The 20,749-nt window shown below is 49.0% G+C and overlaps 1 protein-coding gene across 7 annotated transcripts in view; it reads right to left on the reverse strand.

The window, feature by feature from the left end:
- The window catches only part of celf1 (cugbp, Elav-like family member 1), a 215,979-nt gene that overhangs the window by 46,075 nt on the left and 149,155 nt on the right, over positions 1-20,749 (reverse strand). For 4 of the 7 annotated variants that reach the window (XM_038807236.1, XM_038807234.1, XM_038807232.1 and 1 more), the window contains 4 exons: positions 19,670-19,749; positions 16,934-17,095; positions 10,981-11,056; positions 9,880-10,008 (listed from right to left, as the gene is read on the reverse strand). In XM_038807236.1, the coding sequence (XP_038663164.1) occupies positions 9,880-10,008; positions 10,981-11,056; positions 16,934-17,095; positions 19,670-19,749 (447 nt within the window). The remainder of the gene's footprint in view (positions 1-9,879; positions 10,009-10,980; positions 11,057-16,933; positions 17,096-19,669; positions 19,750-20,749) is intronic. The other 3 variants (XM_038807235.1, XM_038807237.1, XM_038807238.1) reach the window with 3 other exon arrangements.

Here is a 20,749-nt window from a genome sequence, read left to right on the forward strand (position 1 = left end):
TTTCGGGTAGACCCACAATCCACAGATTCTGCCGCCTAGCTGTTTTCCAAGTCGTCCATTTTGGCTCGCAGACCCTTGTTGATCTCTATCACCTTCCGCATCTCCTTCCCCACCGAGGTAATTTGATCACTGTGTTGCAAAAATGTCTCTTCCACTTCTGCCACTGCGCTCAATACCGCCTCCCTCACCGGGGCAACCGCCCCCATCTCCTTCCTCATCACCTCCACATTTTTTGTTAAAAACATACAGCGCTGAAGGCGGCCATTCGGCCCATCGAGTCTGCACCAACCCACTTAAGCTCTCACTTCCACCCTATCCCCGTAACCCAATAACCCCATCTAACCTTTTTGGACATTAAGGGCAATTGAGCATGACCACTCCACCTAACACCAATCGAACCTGGGACCCTGGCGCTGTGAAGCCACAGTGCTATCCACTTGTGCTACCGTGCTGCCCCATGTGTTTTGTGAACTGCCTTTCGAGTTCCGCGGTCATCACCTTAGTCACTTCTTCAGCTGTGGGCAATGCGGCCTCCCCTGGTGCCCCAGCCTGCATTTATCTTGCCATCCCCGCGGTGACCTTTGCATTCCCCGGCAGACTTTCAGCCGCTTTTCTCATGGCCGTTTTTAAACTTATTTTCGACATTTACTTTCGCTGTGCCTTCTCCCTGCCTTTGCTGCCTCTGTTGCCCCTGGGACCGGACGTTAAACCCTGAAAATGCCATTCCCAAACGGGAGCCCTCCAATGTGCGGCTGCCTCCCGCCCGCCATCACCGGAAGTCCTCAAAGAGCAGCATACCTATGCCCACTCCCCCATCCTATCCCCGTGACCCCACCTAACCCACACATCTTTGGACTCCAAGAGGCAATTTATCATGGCCGATCCACTTAACCTGCACATATTTGGTCTGTGGAAGGAAACCGGAGCACCCGGAAAAAACCTACGCAGACACAAGGAGAAAGTGCAAACTCTGCAGTCACCCAAGGCCAGAATCGAACCCGAGTGCTTGGCTCGGCGAAGCAGCAGTGCTAACCACTGTGCCACCTATATTGCACTCACTATCACATTACTATCACATTACTATTCCTGATGTGCTTGTCATATGAATTTCGCAGCTTATTTTTTTCCTAACAGAATGTGGTAGAGAGAGCTATCCAGGTCCCACACACTTTCAGGATTCTGTTATGCTTTATACACAGAAAACAGTTCATCTTCAAGGACTAAGGACATAAAAATGTAGAACAACCGCAAAGCTGACAAGGTGGACCTTCTGACGGAGGGAAAAGCTTGCTTTCAGAGTAGGAATATCAAGAATTGGAACCCCCCCCCAAAGTCATCAAGCAGCTCAACACTGGGGACCAGCTGATTCAACTGCATCAGTGAACCCGAAGAATGACAGTAGCTCGGGAGAAAGGGAGTCGGATAGTGAGAAGGAATCCTGGAGTGAGCTATGTGTTGCAAATCCAGGGAGTGCATCCAGCATGAGGAGGCCTACTCCAGCACCGGAGGAAAGCCAGATAGTACAAGGGAAAACCTCATCGCGATATGGTAAGACGACAAAGCATGGCAACAGTAAAACCTCACCATGAGACGATGACAACACAAAGCACCACACATTACAGGGCATTCCACCTGGAACACTAGGTCCAAACAGCAGAGAGGATGCTGAACAAGGGAAGAGGGCCCTCTTTCAGGACAAGAGGCACAGATCAGGGAAGGCTGAGGGCAGAGTCTGGGCCTGGGCATGAGCTGAAAGGGCAGAGTCAGAAGGCCAGGTTTTGGGGGGGGGGGGGGGGGGGGGGGGGGGGGGGGGGGAGAACCAGACTCAGCCATTCAGTTTCTCAAGCTGTTTCACCACATGCCATTTGTGGCTGATCTGCAATCTTACTCACCATGTACCCACACCCCTTCATGGGCCAGAACTTCAAAAGAGTGGCTATCATTGTCAAATTATCACGATATTGATGTATAGTGATGTTTACAGGGCAGCAAGGCTAATATGTGCTCCTATTTTAATATATACAAGTCACACAAGAACATTATTTGGCTTTGCAGCAAGATGCTTAGCCCTGAGCCAAGTTGTTCCAATACAGCTACAACATTGGCATTTACCCGACAATGTGAAAAATTGCCCGGAATGTCCTGTCCACAAGACAGAGGACAAATCCAACCTGGCCAAATACGACTGCATCAATCCACTGATTGGCATAGACAGAGTGGATAGTGTAGCCACCTAAGATGGACACTGGGCTAACAAAATGGAGAACTGCTAAGACTGCAGGGAAAAAGCCGTTTAGCCAGGACAAGCAGTCTGCAAAGACTAATTAGCATTCTGCACGTAGCAAAACTAGTTTATGGCCAGGTGGAAGATCTCAACCAAAGGTGTAAATAGCAAAACGCTTTGCATAGTAATGAGGCAATCCAGATCTGGGCACACACAATAGCAACATTTGGTTTTGAATGGATACTTTGAGTGGACGCCCAGACTAAACGGCACCAGAAGTATCCATCACAAAGACCCTAGAGACCGCCCCACCCATCGAGAAGAGACCCTCAGATTGGGGGATTTGTGAGACATCGATTGGGAAATGATCCAATCGATGCATGGCAGGTAAAGCCCGCCCCGAAAAGGCACGGACATTGGGGACCCCTATAAAGATAGACCCCCGCACATGGTTCTGTCTGTTTGTGCTCCGGCTTGGTCTGCTTTTGCTCCGGCTCCGCTGTTGACCCCGTTGCTGTTGTATCCTGACTCCGACTCCAGCCGTTGATCCTGTCTTCCATCACCAGCCGTTGAGCACCAGCCATCGTTCAGTAAGTCCCAAAACGACGCTCGCTACGTGAACTTATACAGTATTTGACTAATAACGAACAGAAGGTGCAGCCCAGAAAGGAACAAAGGCCTTGTCCCCTGACCTTGCTGGTTCCCACTTAGATAAGTATTTAGTCGTTTAATAGTAGAAACAGGTATTAGTCTTTAGCGTGTGCATGCGTATTTATTATATTTGTATAATAAATATTGATCGTTGGAACTTACTAATCGGTGTATAGTTTTATTACTTTGAACCTGACCTTGAGATACTTGTGAGGTGTTTATATACGACACTGGGCGACTCCGAGCTGAAATTACACATACAGAGCTATAGCAGTGTTAAGCACACGGCCTTTAAACGGAGGCGTGTTAATACACTCCAATAAACGCGTAATACACTCAAGTAAAATGTGCAACAATAGTCAGAGGCTTTACCCCAGGGTAGAGGGGTCAATTACTAGGGGGCATAGGTTTAAGGTGCGAGGGGCAAGGTTTGGAGGAGATATACGAGTCACGTTTATTTACACAGAGGGTAGTGGGTGCCTGGAACTCTCTGCCAGAGGAGGTGGTGGAAGCAGGGACGATCGTGACGTTTAAGGGGCATCTTGACAAATACAGAAATAGGATGGGAATACAGGGATACGAACCCAGGAAGTGTAGAAGATTTTAGTTTTGACGGGCAGCATGGTCGACACGGGCTTGGAGGGCCGAAGTGCCTGTTCCTGTGCTGTACTTTTTCTTTCTTCTTTGTTCACACTTGATCATCAATGAAAGTTTTGTCGACAGTGTAATCGAGTGGATTTACCTGCTCAGTTTGAGTTCTGCCAGGTTCCTGACCTCATTACTTACAGACTTGGTTCAAACACAGACAAAAGAGCAGAACTCCAGAGGTGAGGTGAGTGACTGCCCTTGACATCAAGGTACCAAGGAGCCGTAGCAAAATCTGGAGTCAATAGGAATCAGGCTAATAACACTCCATTGGCTGCACAAAGGAAGATGATTGTAGCGGTTAGGAGGTCAATCATCTCACTCCCAGGGCATCACTGCAGCAGCTCCTCAGGGTAGTGTCCGAGGAACAACCATTATCAACTGCTTCATCAAAGACCTCCCTTCCATCATAAGGTCAGAAGTGGGGATTGCTCTCTGATGATTGCACAATGTTCAGCACCATTCTCAGCTTCTCACATACTGAAGCAGTCTACAAGGCACAAGTCAAACAAAGAACAAAAGAACAAAGAAAAGTACAGCACAGGAACAGGCCCTTCGGCCCTCCAAGCCTGTGCCGACCATGCTGCCCATCTAAACTAAAATCTTCTACACTTCCTGGGTCTGAATCCCTCTATTCCCATCCTATTCATGTATTTGTCCAGATGCCCCTTAAATGTCACTATCGTCTTTCATTCCACCACCTCCTCCGGCAGCGAGTTCCAGGCACCCATTGCCCTCTGTGTAAAAAAAACTTGCCTCGTACATCTACTCTAAACCTTTCCCCTCGCATCTTAAATCTATGCCCCCTAGTAATTGACCCCTCTACCCTGGGGAAAAGTCTCTGACTATCCACTCTCTCTATGCCCCTCATAATATTGTAGACCTCTATCAGGTCATCCCTCAACCTCCGTCGTTCCAGTGAGAACAAACCGAGTTTATTCAACCGCTCCTCATAGCTAATAACCAGAATTGAACTCTATATTCCAAGTGTGGCCTAACTAAGCTTCTCTCCAGCTGCAACAGGACTTGCCAATTCTTATACTCAATGCCCCGGCCAATGAAGGCAAGCAGGGCAGCATAGTGGTTAGCACAATTGCTTCACAGCTCCAGGGTTCCAGGTTCGATTCTCGGCTTGGGTCACTGTCTGTGCGGAGTCTGCACGTTCTCCCCGTGTGTGCGTGGGTTTCCTCCGGGTGCTCCGGTTTCCTCCCACAGTCCAAAGATGTGCAGGATAGGTGGATTGACCATGCTAAATTGCCCTTAGTGTCGGGTGGGGTTACTGGGTTATGGGGGTAGGGTGGAGGTGTGGGCTTAGGTAGGATGCTCTTTCCAAGAGCCGGTGCAGACTCGATGGGCCAAATGGCCTCCTTCTGCACTGCAAATTCTAGGCCATATGCCTTCTTGGCTACCTTTTCCACCTGTGTTGCCCCTTTCAGTGACCTGTGGACCTGTACAGCTAGATCTCTCTGACTTTCAATACTCTTGAGGGTTTCTACCATTCACTGCATATTCCCTACCTGTATTAGACCTTCCAAAATGCATTACCTCACATTTGTCCGGATTAAACTCCGTAAAGTCAGGAGTGTAATGGAATGCTCACTTACCTGGATGAGTGCAGCTCCAACAATACTTGAGAAGCTCAACACCATCCAGGACAAAGTAGCTTGCTTGATTGACACCCCATCTACCGCCTTAAACATCCACCAGTGAGGGCAGCACGGTGGCCTAGTGGTTAGCACAACCGCCTCACGGCGCTGAGGTCCCAGGTTCGATCCCGGCTCTGGGTCACTGTCCGTGTGGAGTTTGCACGTTCTCCCCGTGTCTGCGTGGGTTTCGCCCCCACAACCCAAAAATGTGCAGAGTAGGTGGATTGGCCACGCTAAATTGCCCCTTAATTGGAAAAAATAATTGGCTAATCTAAATTTTAAAAATAATAATTTAAAAAAAACATCCACCAGTGACAAAGCGGTAGCTATCTACAAGATGCATGACAGCAACACACCAAGGCTCTTTCATCAGCACCTTCCAAACCTGCAGCCTTTATCACTTCAAAGGACAAGGCAGCAGATGCATGAGAACACCACCTGCTGCAAGTCACTCATCATCCTGACTTGAAAATATATTACCGTTCCTTCACTGTCATTAGATCAAAATCCTGAACCACATTTCCCAACAGCGCTGTGGGTGCACCTAAACCACATGGACTGCAGTGGTTCAAGGAGGCAGCTCACCACCACTTTCTCAAGGGCAATTAAGGATGGACAATAAATGCTAGGCTAGCCCACATCCAATGAAATAATTTTTAAAAATTGTTATGGACTTCGCTACATTGGATGCTCTCTAAGTAAGTATATGATCACCGAAAGGGATGATTTTGACCTGGGGCTGGTTTGAAAAGTTGATGGACATACCAAATTGCAGACGTTGTTGCAAGACGGTCCGTGATTGTTTATATATTATCTTGTCAGGATATCACTGGCGAACAAGAGCACAATCACAAAGAAACATGCAAACAAGTTCTTTCAGCTTCTTTCTTGTAGCTTGTAGTTTTCAAATGAAGAACTGCTTTTTGTTCACTAATCGGATCTCGACTCAGACTAAGGTTACTGAAAGCTTACAAGAAGCATAGTACCAAAATGAACAGTGAAGAGTAATGATGTCAGGACACAACCTTCTGTAACATCATTTGCTCTGGGAACGGAGATGGAATTCTCCCCAGTCCCATCCCTTGAGTTGAAATGTCTGGACATTGCGACATGGAGAGGATTTCCATGAGGCCTTCTCTGTTAACAAAGCCAAAACCTTTAGTTAGATCAACAGAGCTCTACAATCCTGCTATGTACATTTCTATTAGTGAAAAAAGACAAGTTGTCAAAGTTTTCAGTCTTGCACTCATCAGGATAATTGCAAGATTGCCAATGTTTATAAAACCAATGCGACTATCCTGATGAGTGTAAGACAAAAACCTCAACTAAATGTGTTTTTTCAGCAGTATTCATGTTGTCTATCACCAAATGACTTACAGGTTCTCCAACTATAAAATTGTCAGTTGTATGTCTCACACACTGACTGTCTCAGGATTTATTTTAACAATATTTTGAATAAAGCCACTGCTCGGATTTTTCCAGCAATGAGTCGAGGTAAACAATTTAATTATTTTTGAACTTCTGAGGAGCATTCCTGAGTGCCATAAAGGTTGAAATAGTTTGTCATGGCATTTGACTAAACAGTCACTACTAACTTTGTATATCTTTAGCTGGAAAATGTGTCTTCCCAAATGAAGCAGATAAGTGGCCAATGCGGAGACATTTGGGCTCCTTTGCAAGGATTTCAAAGGTGGTACCATCGTGACGGTTGAGATTTACAAGGCAGTCATATTTTGAAATGTATCCTCAGGTCGAAGTAAAACACAGAATTCCAGATGAACACTTCAGCTCAGAGACCTGCCCGCATGATCTGGTTGTCATGGGGTGAGATACACAAACTGAAAACCATTTGGGTGCAGTGGCAGTTTTAACAACTTTTCACAATATTTCACAGAAAGGTGGTTAGCATAAATGCTTCACAGCTCCAGGGTCCCAGGTTCCATTCCCGGCTGGGTCACTGTCTGTGAGGAGTCTGCACGTCCTCCCCGTGTGTGCGTGGGTTTCCTCCGGGTGCTCCGGTTTCCTCCCACAGTCCAAAGATGTGCGGGTTCGGTGGATTGGCCATGCTAAATTGCCCGTAGTGTCCTAAAAAGTAAGGTTAAGGGGGGGGTTGTTGGGTTACGGGTATAGGGTGGATACGTGGCTTTGAGTAGAGTGATCATTGCTCGGCACAACATCGAGGGCCGAAGGGCCTGTTCTGTGCTGTACTGTTCTATGTTCTATGTTCTAAAACGGGCAGCTGCTGTTTGAGTTACAGCTGTGGACTTTTTTTTTGTTAACAAGCAAACAGGATGTTGTAGAGATTTTGGTTTCTGTTCGAAAGAAATGAAACAGGACGGGGTTCCTGGAGGTTTGAGGAATGGAGAGACACCAACGTACACCTTGCTGGTGATTATATTGTCAGGGAAAACTCAGGCTGAGTGGAACATTTTGTCGAAGTACACGGGAGATTTTAACCTGGTATGCTAACCCTAACCTCCTGGAGTGACTGTGGGACTGTTCCTGTAGTGCTGCATATCACACGACAAAGAGGTCGGGAAATAAATATTTCAATTGTATTCGTTCCCCCCCCCAAAACAAATTTAGAATACCCAATTCTTTTTTTTCCCAATTAAGGGGCAATTTAGCGTGGTAAATCCACTTAACTTGCACATCATTGGATTGTGGGGGTGAGACCCACGCAGACTTGGGGAGTGTGAGAAAATTCCACAAGGACAGTGCCCGGGGCCAGGATCAAACCCGGGTCCTTGGCACCTTGTGCTAACCATTGCGCCGCCGTGCCGCCCTGAATTGTATTAGCTAATGCAGAAGTACCTTTTCTTTAGTTTGATGCATTAGTTGTCGGTTAATTAATTGGTTGACCCATCGTTTTAGCTTGTTTGTTACAGTAAAAGCTTAAAAAGTGGAATCTTGTCCTTTGGTTATATCAGTTGCTGGGAAATTAATTTCTTCTTTTTTTACACAAGTCATTGATTGCTACAGGGATTTTAACAAATTGGAGATTCATGCTGAATAGTATCCAGAAGCTGCCTAACTGCTGCACTAGAATTTGTCACAGTTAAACAAGATTTCACATTTTCTCTTACTATGCTCAACGAAAAGTCAACATGAACATTTTTTATGCCAACGTGATTTTGGAAAGGGGAGACTTGCAACATATCAAGATTAATTGAAAGCTGTGGCAGAGAAATTAGGGGCTGTCGTGAAAGTAGGAGCTGTTGCAGAATGGCTCAGTACTCAAATCTTGAGGAAAAGGGTGATCCTGATGACACCCATGCTGAGTTAGTCAGACTTGTTAATGAAATAACCTAAAATGCGAGAAAGAAAAAGTAAGTTCAAAACTTGAATTGTAAAAGCAAAATGTTGAATTTTAGAGAGAAAAGGGAGCAAGAAAATTTGAACCGGTTAGAGTAAAGATTCAATTATGCGAGCAGAGGGTGGCAGTAAAACTTGAGAGATTTACTCAGAATTAATTCAGAGCTTTGATTTTACAAGGAATTTTCGCTCGTACCTAAATACACCAAGGAAGAGTTGAAATGTATTTTGTGTCATTTGAGAGAATTGGACTATTTTAGATGGAAGTTTGGAGGAGTTATGATTCAATGATTCTCTGGGAAGATGGTGTTCGCCTTCTAAGGGCAGCACGGTGGCACAGTGGTTAGCACTGCTGCCTCACAGCTTCAGGGTTCAATTCTTGGCCTCGGGTGACTGTCTGTCTAGAGTTTCACATTTTCCCCCCCCGTCTGTGGGTTTTCTCTGGGTGCTACGGTTGCCTCCCACAGTCCAAAGATGTGCAGGTTAGGTGGATTGGCACTTATCGTCCATAAAGGTGAGGTGGGGTTACTGGGTTACAGGGATAGGGTGGAGGTGGGGGCTTCTGTCGGGTGCTCTTCCAAGCGGTGGTTTACCTCTGCACTCTAAATTCTAAGATTCTGAGTGCGCTCATCTTTTTCAGATAGTCTGGTGACTATGATACAGTGAAAACTGCTGTTGTGCCGATAAGTTAGTTCTCGAGGCTGACAGATAATTCAAAATTTAGGAAACAAAGTTAGACTTTCTGGAATTTGTCAGAGAAAATAAAATGGTGCTTGACAGATGAAGGTTAAACAAGACTTCGAAAAATTTAAAGAGGTGATTCTGACAAAATAATTTAAAATTTCTGCCTCTTTGGGAATAAGGTCCCACCTAGAAGATCGTAAAGTTTCTAAGATAAGGGAGGCGGCAGCAATGGCAGACGGCCACGAATTGTCTCACACTCATGTTAACATCGGGCCTTTGTTTGGGAGCTCAAGGGGAAACTGGAGAAATATGAAATCTGTGAGGAAATTGGCCTGGGGAAGATACAGGTGCTACTTGTAGTAGTGAAAGAGTCTGGAAAAGAAGTTTGATTCAAGGGGACAAACATAGTAGCATTGTCACAAAAGTGGACAGGCGAAGGATGTAAGGACCCTTTAAGCACGGAGAGTAAATTTATAGAATGGTTATAAGGATGGAGCATTTTAGCCACATGGGTTGGGGAAGCTGGTTCTCCTTGGAGCAAAGGAGATTGACAAGAAATTTCATAGTGTGGAAAAGATTATGACATATTATGTCAGATAAGACAAAGAAAAAATGATTCCCATTAGCTGACAGTACAAGGACCAGACTGCCCATTCATGAACTGGTTAATTCACTCAGGAACTGCGGCCCTGATTACTGGGTTGATGACCTTACCTGAACAGGTCAGTGCACTCAGGGGACTGTTGCCTGCGGTCAATGCGTTGGTGCCGGGCGCTGTGTTTTGAGCTGCACTTGCAGCTGCAGCCAAAGCAGCAAGGTTCTGTAATTGCATGGCATTGAGACCTGGAAGGGAAGGAGATGCTGTATTCATGCACCATAAAGACCATTTGTATTTGGTAGTGCACGCCACTCTAGGGTCCAATGTGAATCAGATGCTGAATTTTCGAGGAAATAATTTTGTCTTTCTGTCCCCAGGTTCCACAATTTAAACCCCAAATCTTTCCCAGCAGAGGAGAAGCTGCAGACATGCCACCAGTTATGCTTTTTTGGGCTTGCCTGGTTGGCCTGCATTTCATAGAGCTGTCTGGCCAGCCTGCATTTCACAAAACTGCCTGGTCAGCCTGTGTTTCATGCAACCTCCTGGTCGGCCTGTGTTTCACACAACTGCCTAGTTGGCCTGCGTTTCATACAACTGCCTGGTCATTCTGTGTTTCACAGAACTGCCTGGTTGGCCTGTGTTTGTAATGTGGTTGGCATCCGATTGATAAGACTACCTGGTCGTTCTGTATTTGATACGTCGGCCAGCATTTGGAATGACTGGTTGGTTTGCATTTGACTGGATCATAAGTTTCACCCCTGCTTGACTGGACTGTCTAGTTGGTCTGCATTTTGGATTGCTGATTGGCACGCATTTCATAGAATTATCTGGTTGGCCTCCATTTGCAATGTGTGGTTGGACTGCAATTCACATGACATGACTGCCGGGTTGGCTTGCCTTCAGTAGGATTATCTGGGTGGCCTGTGTTTGGAATGGCTGGGTTGGCCTGCGTTTTATAGGACTGTCTTGGCCTGCAGTTGACTAGATCATCAGGTTGGCTTGCATTTGGAAGAAATGTCTACTGACCTGGATTTGAAATGTCAGATTGGCTTGCATTTGGAAAGCCTCGATAGCTGGCCGGCGCTCGACAGGCCGGCCTGCTTTCAACGGCACCTGCAGGTCGGCCTACGTTCGATGGAATGTTGTTGTTGGTCTGTGTTTTGATTGGAAGTTGTGAATGAGTTAGGGCTGAGAATGGACAGGACAAAGGTACTCACCAGCCATGGGGTGCAGGTTGCTCAGTGCATTGAGGTTCCCAGTGGACGCTGTCTGCTGTAGGAGCTGCAAATAAAGCTAGACATTACACCAAAACAAAAACAGAGTGTGTCAGCAGTGCCCGGAATATCAGGGAACGAGAGAGAGAAAGAGCAACGCACTGGAGACAGAGAGGAGGTCAGTGACAGACAGGGCTTAATTCAAACACCTCAGACACTTCATTGGCACAGTTGAGGTTTGAAGACTGATTTCCTTGGCAGTTTACAGTTTATAAAATATGTAATGGTTACAAGGGTCAGCATGGGAACACTTTACAGAAACAGTTAGCATGGCACAATTCTGAAATGCACCATCTTTAATTTGTTAACTCAATCTTATGGCACACAAACAAGTCAAAGCAGTAACATTTATGTCTACTCATCTATACACAGGCAGAGAGGGAGATAATGAGGACGTCTGGAAGAACGGTACAGCGAGCAAGCAAATGGAAAAACATTTTAAAAAGTGAGCGAGAGAAAGAGAAAACAGGAAGGAGAAAAAGAGCGAAAGAATGGTAAGAGGGAGCGAGAGAGAGGGGAAGAGAGAGAGAGCGAGAGAGAGGGAGAACACACTAAAACAAGTCATCTTAATAAATTCAACAGATGTGGACGTCACTGGCAAGATCAGCATTTGTTGCCCATCCCCTTAACTGAGTGATTTCCCAGGAGGCCATCTCAGGGGGCATTTTGAGTCAATTGGATTGCTGCGAGTCGGGATTCACATGTAGGCCAGACCTGCTAAGGGGATGGCAGATTTTCTTTCATGATGGACCCCCGTGAACAAAATGTATTTTACAACAATCAGCTAGTTATAACAAGAGTGGCTTTTTATTCCAGTTTCGAGCTGAACAGAAATTCCACAGTTACTGTGGCAAGGTTTTGAACTCATATCTGCACACCGCTAATCCAGGCCATTAACAGCCACTGCTCACATGCTTCCGAAGATGGTGTACGAGGAGCAAAAGCATGCAAGAATCAGAAAAGCGAGGTACAGCGTGATCATCAGTCAGGGCAAGGGCGCCGAAGGGAATCGGAACAGCAGACATATGGAGGTGGCGGCGGTCGGACGGAGGGGGGGGGGGCAGTGCGATGCTGGAGTCTGCCCTCAGAACGCAACAAGAGTGTCGGAGACAAGGGTAAAAGAGTGCAGGAACAAAATAAGAGAGCACGGGGAGAGCAGAGATTCGTGGCCAAATTCCAGGGTGCAGTCTCAGAGGGTGGGGTACCAGAGAGATGAGTACCTCAAGTGAAAAACAACCTGAAAGTGATGTCACAGGAAACTTGTGACCGGATTGGCTGTAAGGAGTCTTCACTAAATTTGAAAATAATTTAAAAAATCAATTCATTAATTAGTGCTAGAAATGTCAGTTAGAGGGATAATGTGCATCACCAGTGAGATGCGGAAGGTTGATGAAGCTTCCACACAACAACAACAGCAGGAAATGTACCCAATAGCAGCTCCTCACAGACCGTATAGATTGGTTGGATGCGCTTGGGTGCTTGCAGGGGGGGGAAATGCCATAGTCAGGAGTTTTAGAGATGTGTTCACACTCAAGGTGCAGGCAGATAGACGGATGACCGCAGGGAGGAGCAGACAGTGGGTGCAGGAATCCCCTGTGGCTGTCCCCCTTGCTACGAAGTATACCGTTTTGGATACTGTTTGGGGGGGTGGACTGTCAGGGGACAACAACAGCAGCAGTCAGAGCAGTGGAACCACAGCTTGCTCTGTTGTTCAGCAGGGAGGGACAAAGCATAGAAGAGCAATAGTTATTGGGGATTCTATAGTCAGGTGGCACACTTAGGCACTTCTGTAGACATGGAAGAGACTCCATGTTGCTTCCCTGGTGCTAGGGTCCAGGATGTCTCTGAACGAGGCATTCTAAAGGGGGAGGATGAACAGCCAGTGGTCATGGTACACATTGGTACTAAAGGCATAGTCAGGAAGGGTGCCATAGTCCTGCAAGGGGAGTTCAAGGAGTTGGGTTAGTAAATTAAAAATCAGGTTGTAATCTCAGGATTACTCCCTGGGCCAAGTGCCAGTGAGACTATAAATAAGAGCATAATGCAGCTAAACACGTGGCTAAACAGCTGGTGTAGGAGGGAGGGTTTCAGATTTCTGGATCATTAGAATCTCTTCCGGGGCAGGTGGGACCTGTACAAGAAGGACGGGTTGCATCTAAATTGGAGGGGCATAAGTATCCTGGCCACAAAGTTTGTTAGTGTCACACAGGAGTGGGAACTGGGGCAGTGGGTCAAGAGGGGAAATAACTGAGGGGGACCAAGTGAATAAGGCCAGTAAGACCGAGAAGAGGAGCAGGCAAGGAGATGTTACTGAACACATGGGGACTGGTGGTCTTTGTTTCATTTGTTTCAATGCGAGAAGTGAAGAGCTTGGAGTACTTGGAACTATGTTGCTGCTATTACAGAGACTTGGTTGAGGGAAGGACAGGATTGAGAGTTAAACATTCCAGGATTTAGATGCTTCAGATGGGATAGAAGGGGATGTAAAAGAGTGGGGGATGACTGATTAAAGACAATATCACAGCTGTACTGCAGGAGGACACCTCGGAGGGCTCATGGAGCAAGGCAATAGGGGCAGAACTCAGGAATAGGAAGGGTGCAGTCACAATGTTGGGCGTTTACTACAGTACGGGCAGCACGACAGCACAGTGGTTAGCACTGTTGCTTCACAGCGCCAGGGTCCCGGGTTTGATTCCCGGCTTGGGTCATTGTCTGTGCGGAGTCTGCATGTTCTCGCCGTGTCTGTGTGGGTTTCCTCTAGGTGCGTTTCCTCCCAAACGTTTGAAAGACGTGCTGTTAGGTAAATTGGACATTCTGAATTCTCCCTCAGTGTACCCGAACAGGCGCTGGAATGTGGCGACAAGGGGCTTTTCACAGTAACGTCATTGCAGTGTTAATGTAAACCTACTTGTGACAGTAAAGATTATAAAACAGCCATAAGACCTAGGAGCAGAATTAGACCACTCGGCCCATCGAGTTTACTCAGCCATTCAACCTGATATTTTTCTCATCCCCATAACCCCAGATCCCATTATTAATCAATAACCTATCTGTCTCTTTCTTAAAGACACTCTAGTGATTTGGCTTCCATGGCCTTCTGCGGCAAAGAGTTCCACAGATGCACCACCTTCCGGCTGGTGAAATTCCTCCTTATCTCTGTTTTAAAGGATCGTCCTTTTAGTCTGAGATTGTATTCTCTGGTTCTAATTTTTCCTACAAGTGGAAACTTCCTCTCCACATCCACTCTATCCAGGCCCTCGCAGTAACCTGTAAGTTTCAATAAGATCCACCCTCCCCAATCCTTCTAATCTTCAACGAGTACAGACCCAGAGTCATCAACCGTTCCTCATACAACAAACTGTTCATTCCAGGAATCATTGTTGTGAACCTCCTCTGGATCTTTTCCAAGACCAGCACATCCTTCCTTAGATACGGGGCCCAAAGCTGCTCACAATATTCCAAATGGGGTCTGACCAGAGCCTTATACAACCGCAGAAGTATATCTCTGGTCCTACATTCCAGCACTCTCGACATGAATGTTAACATTGCATTTGCCTTTCTAACTGCCGACTGAATCTGCACATTAACCTTAAGAGAATCTTGAACAAGGAATCCCAAGTGACTTTGTGCTTTGGATTTCCAAAGCATTTCCCCATTTAGAAAATAGAAAATAGCCAACGGGGATAGAGGAGCTCATATGTGGACAGATTTTGGAAACAACATGGTTATTGTGGTGGGTGATTTTAACTTCCCCTGTATCGACTGGAACTCACTTAGTGCTTGGGGCTTGGATGGGCAGAGTTTGTAAGGAGAATCCAGGAGGGCTTCTTGAAACAATGTGTAGATAGTCCAACTAGGGAAGGGACTGTACTGGACCTGGTATTGAGGAACGAGCCCAGCCAGGTGGTCGAAATTTGAATAGGGGAGCATTTCAGGAACAGTGACCATAATTCAGTAAGTTTTAAGGTACTTGCGGGTAAAGATAAGAGTGGTCCTCGGGTGAAGGTGCTAAATTGGGTTCAGGCTAATTATAACAACATTAGGCAGGAACAGAAGAATTTAGATTGCGGGCAGCTGTTTGAGGGTAAATCAACATCTGACATGTAGGATTCTTTCAAACATCAGTTGATAAGAATTTAGGGCCGACATGTTCCTGTGAGGATGAAAGATAAGTATTGCAAGTTTTGGGAACTTTGGATAATGAGGGATCTTGAGCCTAGTCAAAAACAAAAAGGAAGCATTCGCAAGGGCTAGAAGGCGGAGAATGATGAAGCCCTTGCGGAATATAAAGAAAGTAGGAAGAAACTTAAGCAAGGAGTCAGGAGGGCTAAAGTGGGTCATGAAAAGTCATTGGCAAACAGGATTAAGGAGAATCCCAAGGCTTTTTATACTTGTATAAAGATCAAGAGGGCAGGCAGGGAGAGGGTTGGCCGACTCAACGACAGAGGAGGGAATCTATGTGTGGAGACAGAGGAAATGACTTGAGGCTGTTTTCGTTAGAGAGAAGGTGGTTAAGAGGTGACTTAATTGAGGCATACAAGATGATCTGAGGATTAGATAGGGTGGACAGTGAGAGCCTTTTTCCTCGGATGGTGATATCCAGCACTAGGGGACATAGCTTTAAATTGAGGGGAGATAGATATAGGACAGATGTCAGAGGTAGGTTCTTTACTCAGAGATTAGTAAAGGCGTGGAATACCCTGCCTGCAACAGTAGTGGACTCGCCAACACTAAGGGTATTCAAATGGTCATTGAATAAACATATGGATGATAGGGGAATAGTGTAGATGGGCTTTAGAGTGGTTTCACAGGTCGGCGCAACATTGAGGGCCGAAGGGCCTGTATTGCGCTGTAATGTTATATGTTCTAAATGAAAGAGTATTAAATGAGTACTTCATCAAAGAGAAGGACTTGGTGGATGATGAGTCTAGAGAAGGGGGTGCAGATAGTCGAGGTCATGTCGACATCAAAAAAGGTGGTGGTGTTTGGCGCCTTATAAAACATCCTGTATGTACCCCAGAATACTGAGGGAGGCAAGGGAGGAAATTTCTGGGGACTTGACAGTATTTTTTTGTATCCTCATTGGCTACAGGTGAGGTCGCAGAGGACTGGAGATTAGCCAAAGTTGTTCCTTTTGTTTAAGAAGGGAAGCAAGGATAATCCAGGAAATTACAGCACGGTGGCACAGTGGTTAGCACCGCTGCCTACAGCACTGAGGACCCGGGTCACTGTTCAAGTGGAGTTTGCATATTCTCCCCGTGTCTGCGTGGATTTCACGCCTCACAAAATGATGGGGCTTGGACAGAGTGAATAGTCAGACGTTTTTACCCAGGGTGGAAAAATCAATTCCTTGGGAACATAGGTTCAAGGTACAAGGGACACAGTTTACACCAGGTGTGTGAGGGAAATTTTTTGCAAAGAGGGTAGTGGGTGCCTGGAACTCACTGCCGGAGGAGGTGGTGGAAGCAGGAACGATAGTGACATTTAAGGGGCATCTTGACAAATACATCAATAGGATGGGAATAGAGGGATACGGACCCCGAAAGTGATGGTTTAAACAGGCATCGTGATCCGTGCAGGCTTGGTGGGCCTGTTCCTGTTCTTTGTTTGTTCTTAGCTGGGATCAGTGGGCAAGTGCCCTTGGATCTGGGGGGAGGGGGAGGGGGCAGAGACGACAACATCTGCGTGGCTAGTGGGGTGAGTGTATTCGGTGAAGGTGGATCCAGGCAGGTCAGTCAGGAAAATGGTGTGCACACAGGAACACACATGGAGAAGACACTGGAACATTCCCATCTCAACAGCAGCTCAGAAGTAATATTACTGTCCCACAATTCTCCTCCCGAATATGAAAATGATAAATGGCCCATTCGCACTCTGTGACCTCCCCAATACTCACAGCTAGATATTGGGGTCCAAGTGTGTTCAGCCCTGCCAGGTTACCCCACATGGTGGCTGCATTAAGCTGCTGCATCTGCTGTTGGAGCTGCTGAGCAATTCGTTTTTGCTCTTTATCCCTCTGTGTGTCAGCAAACTTCACAACAATCGGGGAAGAACAGCCCTGTTCAGGAGAAAGCAATCAGAGTCGGTCAAGGGGTTGGGAACGGAGGCCTGAGGGGGTGGTGGGGCAGGCGAGCACAGAAAGAGAGAGAGAGAGAGATGCCGAGAACAGAAGAGGGGACGGGGGCAGCAACAAGGGTGCAGGCGTGGGCGGGGGTCAGGGGCAGCGGGCGGGGGTCCAGGGGCAGCGGGCGGGGGTCCAGGGGCAGCGGTCCGGGGGCAGCGGGTCCGGGGGCAGCGGTCCGGGGGCAGCGGTCCGGGGGCAGCGGGTCCAGGGGCAGCGGGCGGGGGTCCAGGGGCAGCGGGCGGGGGTCCAGGGGCAGCGGGCGTCCAGGGGCAGCGGGCGGGGGTCCAGGGGCAGCGGGCGGGGGTCCAGGGGCAGCGGGCGGGGGTCCAGGGGCAGCGGGTCCAGGGGCAGCGGGCGGGGGTCCAGGGGCAGCGGGCGGGGGTCCAGGGGCAGCGGGCGGGGGTCCAGGGGCAGCGGGGCGGGGGTCCAGGGGCAGCGGGCGGGGGTCCAGGGGCAGCGGGCGGGGGTCCAGGGGCAGCGGGCGGGGGTCCAGGGCAGCGGGCGGGGGTCCAGGGGCAGCGGGCGGGGGTCCAGGGGCAGCGGGCGGGGGTCCAGGGGCAGCGGGCGGGGGTCCAGGGGCAGCGGGCGGGGGTCCAGGGGCAGCGGGCGGGGGTCCAGGGGCAGCGGGCGGGGGTCCAGGGGCAGCGGGCGGGGTCCAGGGGCAGCGGGCGGGGGTCCAGGGGCAGCGGGCGGGGGTCCAGGGGCAGCGGGCGGGGGTCCAGGGGCAGCGGGCGGGGGTCCAGGGGCAGCGGGCGGGGTCCAGGGGCAGCGGGCGGGGGTCCAGGGGCAGCGGGCGGGGGTCCAGGGGCAGCGGGCGGGGTCCAGGGGCAGCGGGCGGGGGTCCAGGGGCAGCGGGGCGGGGGTCCAGGGGCAGCGGGCGGGGGGTCCAGGGGCAGCGGGCGGGGGTCCAGGGGCAGCGGGCGGGGGTCCAGGGGCAGCGGGCGGGGGTCCAGGGGCAGCGGGCGGGGGTCCAGGGGCAGCGGGCGGGGGTCCAGGGGCAGCGGGCGGGGGGTCCAGGGGCAGCGGGCGGGGGTCCAGGGGCAGCAGGGCGGGGGTCCAGTGGGCAGCGGGGTGCGGGGGTCCAGGGGCAGCGGGCGTGGGGTCCAGGGGCAGCGGGCCGCGGGGGTCCAGGGGGCAGCGGGCTGGGGGTCCAGGGGCAGCGGGGGGGGGTCCAGGGGCAGCGGGCGGGGGTTCCAGGGGCACGCGGCGCGGGGGTCCAGGCGGACAGCGGGCGCGGGGGTCCGGGGCAGCGGGGCGGGGGTCCAGGGGCAGCGGGCGGGGGTCCCAGGGGCAGCGGGAGCCGGGGGTCCAGGGGAGCGGCGCGGGGGTCCAGGGGCAGCGGGCGGGGGTCCACAGGGGCAGCAAGCGGGGGTCCAGGGGCAGCAGGGGCGGTGGGGGAAGCTGGCAGAGGGACGAGGGGAAGAGGGCCAGGGTGCGGGCAGGAGATCGGGGTGGGCGGGGTCAGAGAGAGAGCGTGAGGGTCAGAGAATGAGTTTTTGGGGGGGGGGGGGGGGGGGGTTGTTGGGGAGAAGCTGGTGGCAGGATCGGGGCAGCTGGTGGAAGGGGTGTCAAGCAATATTCAAGCAGTATTCAGGCAGTGCGCACTTGGTGAGGAGCCTGCACAATGTGCGTGGGGGGAAGCAGATGTGAAATACAGTTTGCGTGGCAGGTGAGAGGCACAAGGGAGCTTCCACAACTGGAGCAGTTGCGGGCCAGGGCAGTTGTCAGATGGAGCGAGGGAAACTGGAGTGCACAGAACCTGACAAGGGCAGCTCAAAACATAACAAACATTGAGGCAGACTGTTTACTCACTTCAGTACAACAACTGGTTTCATGCGCAGGTACAATCAAACCCAAAAGTGAGTATTTACGGATTATGATGACAACCATGAGGCGAGTAAATTTGCTCCAATGTTAATGAGGGTTGAGGACCAAAGAGCCTGGGGATAAATGTACATGAACCTTTTCTGGGGGTAAAATAAGCCAAGAACACAATTAACAAAATTTATCGGATCTTTGGCTTTATCAATAGTTGCAAAGAATACAAAAGTATTCCACCTTCCCACAACTCGAGATAAACCTTAGCTGGAGTTCTGTGCTCAGTTTTGAACAAAGCCTTGGAGAATGTTCAGAAGAAATTTACTTCAATGGCCCCAAGGATACAGAACTTCAGTCATGTGGAGAAGCTGGAATTGCTCTCCTCCGAGCTGAGAAGATTCTAGAGGTGTTCCAAATTATTTTCAATCGAATAAATGAAGAAGGTGAGGTGATTTTCTTTCACAGCAGCGAGTAGCCGTGATGCAGAATGCACTGCCTGAAAGGTTGGAGGCAACACATTCGGTAGTAACTTCCAAAAAGATATTGGTTAAATACTTGACAGGGCAAACATGGCAGAGCCATGAGGAGCAGGCAGTGGTTATGGTCTAGCACATTGAAACAGCTGGCACAGACATGATGGCCTGAATGGCCTCATGAGCTGTGTGACTGGTATTCTCGAACAGGACTCACCTCCATTGTCTGTGACTGGTGCATGGTCTTGATTGCATTCTGTGCCATTGAGCGTGTTGCAAACGTTATAAATGCGCAACCTGTGGAAGAGACGATAGGGCAGTATGGAAGAGGGTTCAACAAGACACACAAACATCTGCCCTGTCATGCCCCCTGAAAATCCTTTATGTGTCAATAAGGTTGCCTCTCATGCCCCTAAACTCCAATGAGTCCAAACAACTAAAACTCTCCTGCTAAGAAAATCCCTCCCTTTTTCAGGATCAAATGAGTGAATTTTCTCTGGACTTCCTCCAATATCAGTATATTGTTCCTTAGATAATGGGACCAGACCTATTCACAGTATCCTAGGTGTGGTCTAACTAGTGCCCTGTATAGTTTTAGCAAGGCTTCCCTATGTTTATACTCCATTCCCTTTGAAATAAAAGGCCAACGTTCCATTTGCCTTCCCAATTCCCTGCTGAGCTTGCATGCTCTCTTGGTGATTTATGCAAGAGGACCCCGAAATCCCTCTGTGCTGCAGTTCTCTGCAGTCGTTCTCTATTTAAATAATATTCAGTTCCTTTATTCTTTCTGTCAAAGTAAACAACTTCACATTTTCCCACATTATATTGGACGGCTCCTTCCTGTTTACTCCCTTATTTCCCCTTTCTTTTATTTTTGCCGTTACATTTTTGATCAATGGATGATAAATGAACATGTGACTTGAATTCTTTTTTTCATAAATTTAGAGTATTCAATAATTTTTTTCCCCCAATTAAGGGGCAATTTAGCATGGCCAATCCATATAACCTTCACATCTTAGAACTTAGAACAGTACAGCACAGAACAGGCCCTTCGGCCCTCAATGCTGTGCCGAGCAATGATCACCCTACTCAAACCCACGTATCCACCCTATACCCGTAACCCAACAACCCCCCCCCCCTTAACCTTACATTTTAGGACACTACGGGCAATTTAGCATGGCCAATCCACCTAACCCGCACATCTTTGGACTGTGGGAGGAAACCGGAGCACCCGGAGGAAACCCACGCACACATGGGGAGGACGTGCAGACTCCGCACAGACAGTGACCCAACCGGG

This window comes from Scyliorhinus canicula, chromosome 9, assembly GCF_902713615.1.
Source record: "Scyliorhinus canicula chromosome 9, sScyCan1.1, whole genome shotgun sequence".
Lineage (NCBI taxonomy): Eukaryota > Metazoa > Chordata > Chondrichthyes > Carcharhiniformes > Scyliorhinidae > Scyliorhinus > Scyliorhinus canicula.